The sequence below is a fragment of the Engraulis encrasicolus genome, chromosome 18, assembly GCF_034702125.1.
Source record: "Engraulis encrasicolus isolate BLACKSEA-1 chromosome 18, IST_EnEncr_1.0, whole genome shotgun sequence".
Classification (NCBI taxonomy): domain Eukaryota; kingdom Metazoa; phylum Chordata; class Actinopteri; order Clupeiformes; family Engraulidae; genus Engraulis; species Engraulis encrasicolus.
The window spans coordinates 41,634,371-41,644,370 of NC_085874.1; the positions used below are offsets into that span (position 1 = coordinate 41,634,371).

At 45.7% G+C, this 10,000-nt stretch overlaps 1 protein-coding gene across 5 annotated transcripts in view; it reads right to left on the bottom strand.

Annotated features, from left to right (window-relative positions):
- The window catches only part of dtnba (dystrobrevin, beta a), an 87,640-nt gene that overhangs the window by 39,745 nt on the left and 37,895 nt on the right, over window positions 1-10,000 (bottom strand). For all 5 annotated transcript variants that reach the window (XM_063223649.1, XM_063223648.1, XM_063223647.1 and 2 more), the window contains exons 3-4: window positions 4,536-4,603; window positions 2,367-2,447 (exon numbers count right to left, since the gene is read on the bottom strand). In XM_063223649.1, the coding sequence (XP_063079719.1) occupies window positions 2,367-2,447; window positions 4,536-4,602 (148 nt within the window). In that variant the 5' untranslated portion in view covers window position 4,603. The remainder of the gene's footprint in view (window positions 1-2,366; window positions 2,448-4,535; window positions 4,604-10,000) is intronic.

A 10,000-nucleotide genomic window follows, 5' to 3' on the forward strand; every position in this document is an offset into this window, starting at 1 on the left:
GGGCACCTTTTCCCTAAAAGGGCTTAGGACAAAATGGGTTAACAGGGGCCTCATGTACAAAGACTTCTGTAGATTTCTTACTGAATCTTTGCGTAAGTGAATATCTGAAAAAATGCATTTGCGCCTGAAAATCTTAAATGTATCACTCCACGCATAAACAGGTGTTCATGCTGATTCATGTGGTATGTCCAATTTCACATGAAATTTAGTAAACGTGCACTTTTTCATGCTAAGTCAGTATTGGTACATCTGAAAATGTTTGCGGAAAGTTACTTACGGAGCTTTTTTGTGCCTAAGTAAGTTTTGTACATGAAGATCCCTTTACAAAATATGTCATATTTCATGTGAAGCTGCATAACATTAAAATATAAACGGATAAAACAGCCTCAAGGGCCGTAAATGGCCCTCCAGACATAGGTTCCCTAGGCCCTGCTTTAGACCCTCTGATCTGAAGTCTCCTCAGGGCTTCCGCACACCGGCTCCGACAGCACTGCGGAGCACTTCCGCTTCCGACACAATTCCGACCCCCAAACCCAATTTCACACGAGCATAGCATTGATAGTCAATGGGCGGCGCCGACAAAATAGAACTTGTCTCAAATCGCTATCCGACATCCGCGAATGTCCACGGACATCGGCGCCAGTGTGCGGGTTTCTATTGAAAACAATGGAATCTGACTTTTGCGTAGCAGTGCTCAGCACTTTGTCGGAGCCGGTGTGTGGAAGCCCTTAGCCGTTTGGCCATGGCGGCCCCATCTTCACATGCATCTGCAGTGCAATCCATCTCCCTCTGCTCTGCAGTGTACTGAAATGCGGTGTGAACTAGACGAGAGCTTCTCCTTCACCATGCACTGCAGTGTAGACTAGACCAGTGGTTCCCAACCTTTTTCTTCAGGGACCCATATTTTTACCATTGTAAGCTTTGGTGACCCAATCGCGCGAGCTCCCACACGAGAGGGGGGATCACATGATACTCTGTTTCCTGCGAAAACTCATTAGTTATCATTTTATTCCTCAATTTGTCTTCAGTCAAATATAGAATAACTGTTTAATGTATCACTTACATTGTGTTGCTTCTATGCATATATTAGTTTGCTTTGTCATTTATTCAACATGGGCTATATATGGTATTAAAATTAAAACCCATAAAATCAAGAGGGCTTCGCGACCCACTGTGGATCTTTGGCGACCCATAGGTTGGGAACCACTGGACTGTAGCTTCTCATGCCCCATGCACTGCAGTGTAGACTAGACTAGAGCAGGGGTTCCCAACCTTTTTCAACTTGGGGCCCACTCGAAATTGTCAAAAATGTTCGGGGCCCACCTCTGACCCAATTAAGAATAAAACTCAAATAAATCAACAGCAACACACATCAAAGTATGATTATTATTTTTGGGAAATGATTTCAAGGCCCACTTGGAATACCTTCAGGGCCCACCAGTGGGCCCCGGCCCATAGGTTGGGAACCACTAGACTAGAGCATCTCACTCCCCATGCACTGCACTACACTACACTACAGTCTGATTCCTTTTGTATGCACAGTGTGCCTCTCCCTACTGTACAGCTCTGCAGTACGCTGCACCTCTTCCTGTACTGTACCCAGACTTGGAGTTTCGTCATTTTAGGGGCAAGTCCACTTGGCCTTTTGAGTTGTCAATTTTTTTAAGGGCACTAAGGCCAAAAGCCAGATCACCAAGGCCATAAATTAAAACAAAATACTAATGGATAAAAAGTGGCTGGTAAGTTGGTGTTTTCTAGCAGGCAAATCGAAATGTAATATTATTAATGCTAAACCACAGAGAGGGCATTAAGGCCACTGTGGCCTTATGGCAGATATTTTTTTCAAGGGCACAAGGCCAAAGTGAGAAGGCACAAGGGCCATGGCCCTCACGGCCCTCACAAAATTCCTGCACTGACTATACCTGTATCTGCAGTAACTGTAAACTGTCATTCCCAAATATAATATTTTTGCAATACATCACACCTGTTTACATGAATTAGAGCATAAAACATCTCTAATGTATTATGCTAAAATGGTCTTGGATAACATGACCTGAGAGAATGAGACAGCAATTTGGAAAACATGGGACTCTTCCAGAGGTGTGAAAAGCAAAAGTGAAAGTAAATTTATGGTGTGAGTACAACACTAGCACATGATATTACAAAGCCGTGACACAATTTACTCGATTGTACCTATTGAGATAGACAGACTGTGTTTTTACAGGAAAACACTAAACCTAACAAGGACCCACCACAATTTGCTACTCAGATAACCAGTGTTGGAAGGAAATTGTGCTTCTTTCTTTAACTTTTACTTTCACTCTTCACAGACACACCACTTCCCACTTTCATCCTTTTCAACTTACGGTTGCATCGGCGCTGCACGAAGCGTAGCTTGCAGGCTGTACGGTAGGCCGAGAGCCGGATCTCGTCGAAGTTCTGCGCCCCTGCAGGAGAGCAGGTAAACACAGGGGTTAGGCTGGCTTAGTCACCAGAGGTCAAAGGTCGCACAAGGTCATGTAGCGGTTGAAACGCACCATACGTGATATTTGAGTCCTTTTGAATGGTAAAGCATTGCAGGAAATCAAAGTGTGAACAAATAACTCACACATTCATTATTTTTGCAACAAAAAAGAATCGTTATGTTATAAACCGTAGTAATTTGTAATGTTTGTCAGTATTATTTTTCACCAATAGAAATATCAGACAAATAAATGGGTTAGGTGCGCTACAGGATACGATGCTTAAAAGTGACATGAGCTCACACTGTACGACACCACAGGAATCACGCACCACCTATGAGGTGGAGGCAAGGATGCGCTCAAGAGCGAATCGCGCTGCCCTGGCAGTGTGAAATGTAGTGTCAAATCGGGTTGTAGCCCTGGCCTGCTTCAACAGTGAGATTCACTCATAAGGGGCGACCAGGATTGTGACCATACCAAGTAAACTCGAGAGAACTATTTAATTCTGCATCATTAATTCGGAATTAAAAACATCATGCAAACAAAGTGATTGTGTACCCAGCATAAGAGAGAAGTGAAAAGGTCAGGTCAAGGTCAGTTAAGGGTTAAGGGTTCTACAACTTTTTCAGATGGTGCATTCTCTCACAGCTCAGCCTTGTAACATAACAATTACAAAATGGCACAAAATATCATGCATGGGCTGTATCTCAAAGTCAAGGATCCTGGCCTTACTAGGCCATGAAACGCCCAGTGATTGGATACTCCGAGGAGTCCACGAAAGACATTCCAATCACTGGGCGTTTCACGTCCTAGCAAGGGTAGAACACTTGGCTTTGAGATACAGCCATGGTGTCTTTAACCCATTGACGCCTAAGGCATCCACAAAAAGGGTGCTGAATGCCTGAGCCCTTTTCAAGAAAAGCTGCCCTCAGCTTATAAAAACCTAAATATCTCAGTTTCTGCAGCACATAAAAATATGAACAAAGTTGCATTTAAACGCTAAGACCCTCATATTTCATTAGAATGTGAATGTGAATTAGAATGTGAGATTTTTGATGAAGTTGTCTCAAATCTCATGAGCCTGAATGTTGCGTAATGCCGTGTACAGACCAAGAGCGAACGGAGCGAACGGAGCGAACGGAGCGAACGGAGCGAACGAAGCAACGGAAGTCATTATTTGAAGAGTTCAGATGCAAAACCCCCTAACTCCATTTCTGAAGACCTGCACTTCTGTACTTTTAGAGAACCCTGTTGTTGGTTTGATTTACATTAATGTACTTGATAATACATATAAATAGTTATATTACAAAAAAAAATAAAAAAAATATGCAATTTTGGTAGCTTTGTATTAAATAAAAATGAATTAAGATTATTTTCTGAAATGGCACTTAGGGGGTTTTGCATCTGAACTCTTCATTTCTCTATGGAGGGCACGCGACCTGCGCTACCAAAGCGAATTCGCCAGTAGCGAAGCTTCTTGCGCGACCAGAGCGAATTTTGAAGATTAAACTAAATCTAATCGCAGGCGAATTCGCTCTGACGCTGTTCGGCGACAACCAATCGGAACGTTCATATCTCCGAATGTCCCAGGCTGTCAAGCCAGAGCCGTTATGTGATTAGCTGAATCAAACATGTCAATGCTGCGTCTCGAGCGAATGCAGCGTATTCAAGGCGAAACTTCTTCTGCTACCCACGCTACCAGGCAGCGTAGTTCGCTCTTGGTCTGGACACGGCATAATGCAGCTCCAGGTGCCAGGGCCAATGTTGAGCAACGCAACATCAGGCATCAATGGGTTAACTTATTGTGTCCTGGAGTGACATATACGTTGCATTAAGGTTCTTGAGATTTGAGCTGTTTAATTCAAAATGTGGGTATGTCAGAGCTGAATGAACACATTGTAATGTACAATGAGGGTCCTAGCTTTTAAATGCAACGTATTACATGTTTTTATGTGCTTCCGAGGCTGAGATAATTAGGTTTCAATAGGCAGAGGGCACCTTTTCCCAAAAAAGGCTCAGGCTAAAATTGGTTAAGAGAGGTGAAAGGTGAAGGTCGTAGTGCAGTTGACTCACTCATGTCCATGAAGATCTGCCTCCTCTCGGCCACCGTCTTCCCTCTGCGGCTCGCCTCCTCAATCATCCTGTGGGCACAAGAAGGACCATGAGCACGTAACGCCAGGGGCAGAGCTATGGGGGGGGGGGGGGGGCAAGTGGGGCATTTGCCCCTGGGCCCAGGGCCCTTCTGTATTGGTGTTAGGGGCCCTATTGTGACAATGGCAGGCCATATGGGGGGCCCTACCTGTGTTTTGCCCTGGGGCCCTGTGTGCAATTACTCCGCCACTGCGTAACGCACTATACACTATACACACACACGCGCACACATTCACACACATACACATTTGCAGACACACACAATGTACACATACACAGGCGCGCGCGCGCCCGCACGTACGCAGACACTCACACACACACACACACACACAGACACACACATTCACAGACACACACACACACACACACACACACACACACACACACACACACACACACACACACACACAAACACACACACAAACACACACACACGCACTCCATTGCATTAGTGCACAAGCACGCGCGCACACACACACAAACCTGCATGCAAACAAACTACTGAAGCGTATCTTAATCATCAGGTGTTTCATCAATGTGGCGATGACGGACACGTAGAGTGCAATGCACACCTGAACCTTGACACACACTGATACCCAGGACGCCACACACACACACGCACGCACACACACACACACACACACACACACACACACACACACACACACACACACACACACACACACACACACACACACACGCACACGCACACGCACACGCACATACACACACACACGCTTTTCAAACTACAGAGACATCAGTTCACAGATGAAAACAAACAGTCAGACAAAAGGGCAAACAAGAATTTCAGTCAACACCTTCTATGCTATGTTAGCTTCTCAATGTCTCTGCACAAACACACACACGCCTATGTACATAACACACACACACACACACACACACACACACACACACACACACACACACACACACACACACACACACACACACACACACACACACACACACAGACACACGCCTATGTACATAACACACACACACACACACACACACAGACACACGCCTATGTACATAACACACACACACACACACACACACACACACACACACACACACACACACACACACACACACACACACACACACACACACACACACACACACACACACACACACACACACGCCCCTATGTACACAATCAAGTGCATGACCTTTTTGACAAACACACATAAATGACATGACAGATGACTGCACTGTATCCGGTGGTCACACTCTCTACACACACAAGGACTTCACTGTACAAGACACAGGAAACCATTCTGGACTAGCCTTGAACTCCACACAAACACAGTTTATAGGGCACGAAACACACACACACACACACACACACACACACACACACACACACACACACACACACACACACACACACACACACACACACACACACACACACACACACACACACACACATATGGTCACACACACAGCCAAATGCACGTACGCACGCGCACACACACACACACACATATAGGGCACAAAACAGGCAGGCAGACAGACACACACACACACACACACACACACACACACACACACACACACACACACACACACACACACACACACACACACACACACACACACACATATATATATATAGGGCACAAAACACACACACACACACACACACACACACACACACACACACACACACACACACACACACACACACACACACACACACACACACACACACACACACACACACGAAAAACATGCACACACATGGGTGAGCAATACACAAAAAAGAAAGGAAATAGGGATGAACATGGTGTAGACGAGAGAGAAAGAAAGAAGTGGTTTGTGCATATTGTGTAAACATATAAACATTGGTCGGCTGCTTGCACCTAGAAAAGGGTTTAAGGTGCACTGTGTAGGATGGTAGCCAGAGTAGGCATTACAACTATGCTGCTCATTCAAACTGTACTGCCTATTGCCAAATTTGATCTTTTCATGAATATTTACAAAGTAATGAACTAATATTTACTAGTATGACCAAAGTACAGTACATTTTTCAGCAAAAAATGTCTATTTGTGGAAATTTTAAATGGCGGACCTTGGAGAAGATCCCCCTTTTCGTGTATGAAAAGTGCCATTTCCCCACTCATAATGAACACTTAAAATACATGGTAAGTATTCATGCAAAAGGTAACATTTGTGAATGGGCAGCATGAATTTCGGAATTAAACTACTAAAACTATCACACAGTGCACATTTAAGCTGCAGTGTACTCCGGCTTTCTCTCTTCAATTGTTGGTTTGTACTGTACTATCCTTCAGCAGCACAGTAGAGCCGGGTTTCGTTTCCAAAATGCCACGTGCGATTCAATCTCTCCCACTCGTCCTTTCCTTACAGTCCATTCCACTCTGTTCATCCCTCCACTCTACTGCCTTCTTCTTCTCGAATCCCTTTATTCCCATTCCCTTTCAGCTCAATCTAACCTCCTCCTCCCATTCAACCCTTTTGTGTCCGTGTGCATTCAGGCGTTCAGACAGATCTGCCCTCATCCCTCAGTCCTCCTCCTTCTCCACCATTCTCATCCTCCTCCTCCTTCTCCACCTCCTCCTCCTCCTCCTCCTCCTTCTCCACTCCTCCTCCTTCTCCACTCCTCCTCCTCCTCCTCCTCCTTCTCCTTCTCCAGTCCTCCTCCTTCTCCACTCCTCCTCCTCCCTCTCCCTCCTCCTCCTTCTCCAGTCCTCCTCCACTCCTCCTCCTCCTCCTCTTCCTCCTCCTCCTTCTTCTCCACTCCTCCTCCTCCTCCTCCTCCATACAGGTGTTTAGGCAGATCAGCCCTCATCCAGCCACACTCCCTCCAGCCAGGGAAGCCAACAGGGGGGTGGGGGACGGGAAAAGAAAGGGATCAGTTGTCCTGGGCCCAGGGAGACAGAGGGCCCAAAATTGTTTTTTCAATGGTGGGAGGCTTTCAGATGACTTTGTCCTGAGCCCAGCAAAAGCTGTCTGCGGCACCTTCCTCCTCCTCCTCCTCCTCCTCTACCACTACTACTGCTGCTCCTCCTCCTCCACTACTATTCTTCTTCTTCCTCCTCCTCCACTTCTCTTCTACCTCCTCCTCCTCCTCTACTCCCTCCTCCTCTACCACTACTACTGCTTCTCCTCCTCCACTTCTCTTCTTCCTCCTCCTCCTCTACTCCCTCCTCCACCTCCACCACCACCACTACTGCTGCTCCCTCCTCCCCCTCCTCCACCACAACTCCCTCCTCCAAACTCCCACCTCTTCTTCATCCACCCTTGTTCCTCCACAACCTTCACCCCCCACTCGTGTGTCATGCTATCCACTCCCTCCATCCATTGCTCCCTCCCTCTCTCCCTCCCTCCTCCTCCTCCTCCACCACCTTTCCTCCTCCTCCTCCACCACCACTACTACCACTCCCCTCCTCCTCCTCCTCCACCACCTTTCCTCCTCCTCCGCAACTCTTCCTCCTCCCTCCATACTACTCTTCCTCATCCTCTTCCTCCTCCACTCCTCTTCCTCCTCCACTAATCTTCCTCCTCCACTCCTCTTCCTCCTCCACTAATCTTCCTCCTCTACTACTCTTCCTCCTCCTCCTCTTCCTCCTGCGCCACAACTGCCTTCTTCCCCAGTCCTCCTACATGCCTGAGTAGCTGTGATGTCAGATCCAATTCTCTCACATCCCCCCAGTTTTCCAGTATAATGCACACCCTCCACCCTCCACACACACACCCATGCATGCATGAACACACACACACAGACACAGACACAGACACAGACACAGACACAGACACACGCACACACACACACACACACACACACAGACACAGACACACACACACACACAGACACAGACACAGACACAGACACAGACACAGACACACGCACACACACACACACACACACTCACACTGTACTGTATTCTTTACAACAGAGAGGATATGTAATAGTGAAACTGTAGGAGAGCTCTTCTTTTCTTTCGGCCTGGGTACTGTACTGCATCTATGACTGTTCACAATAATCCTTTGAAGGAGGTAACCAATGCACACCAGAGGTTTCGAGGTGCAGGTAGCGGGTGCAAGATCAATTTTGTAGGAGACGATACTGCACACTCTTGTCCATCGTGCTGCAATTTATTTACCAAATCTTCTTCTACAAAATTGTTCACAATAATCCCCCAAACCCCATCAAGGTTGCCAGATGAGACTGATGATTTCCAGACCAAAAAACGCTCAAAACCCGCCTGGAAGCACTAAATCCCATCCGAATTTGAACTAAATTCTATTGATTTCTATGGCCATAAACCGGCAGAAACGCCCTCCCAAACACTGCTTTTTACCCCTTTTCACCTGCAGAAGGCCATCCTAAGCAGCCCAATTGGGCAGGAAACTGCTCAATTTGGCGACATCGCCCCTCATTTCTACTACTATAACTCTTGTCAAGCTGCTTGCTATGAAAGCAGCGTTAGTTATCCAACCTTACAATAGTAATGAACGTTTCTAAAGATGCTTCAATAGGTTCATCATCTTGCAACAGGGGTGAGCACCACTTCTTAGTTCGCTTTGCTGTCGCTGATGTAATATAAGCACCACTCTAGACACTATAAACAATTTATGGTTACAGACGTTTACAGAAGCAATCAAATCTTCAGGTCAGGCGTAAGCTTAAATAAATCTACTGCTCTTAAGCCATATACACGTAAGTAATTTCATTGATTACCAAACAGCGTTTCGGTCCATTATATATTATGCATTTCTATAATAGCATTTGTGTTCATTACATGCCTGTTTCTTGTGCTCCATTAGCTGAATATAAAGATAAATAATACATTGCATATACGTACATATACATGCTTTAATGGAAATTAGTCGGTGAAACTGTCTCCATGCTGCCAGCGAGGACCAACCAGACACACCCCACAGTAGGAGCTGTAATTAGCGCAATTATCTTGAGTTCTGCCGTTACATTCATTCATTTATTTATTTATTTTCTATGTTGCTTCTTCCACACCTGCTATTAGTGTTCCCCACAGGCAGAGCCGTTTCAAGGTATCTGGGGGCCCTGGGCAAAGAGGGACTTTGGGGCTCCTGCTTCTCTCTTCAAACTATTGGGGGATGGGGCCCCCTTAAGAGGGATCGCTAACACTTTATAATGACGGATGCATTATAAAGACTTTGTAAATAATTAACTGATGATGAACAAAACGTTAACGTGTTTTTTATTATTAACTAAATTTTATTAACGTTTTATAAAAATATCTGCCAATATTATATGAAAGATTTTACAAACCTTTCTCTCTTCAAACTACTGGTGAGGGGCCGCCCTAAAGAGCGATTTTGATAGCAGTATCATTGCACGTTTTCGTCAGTGAATTTAGGGAGGTTTGAAAGTTGTC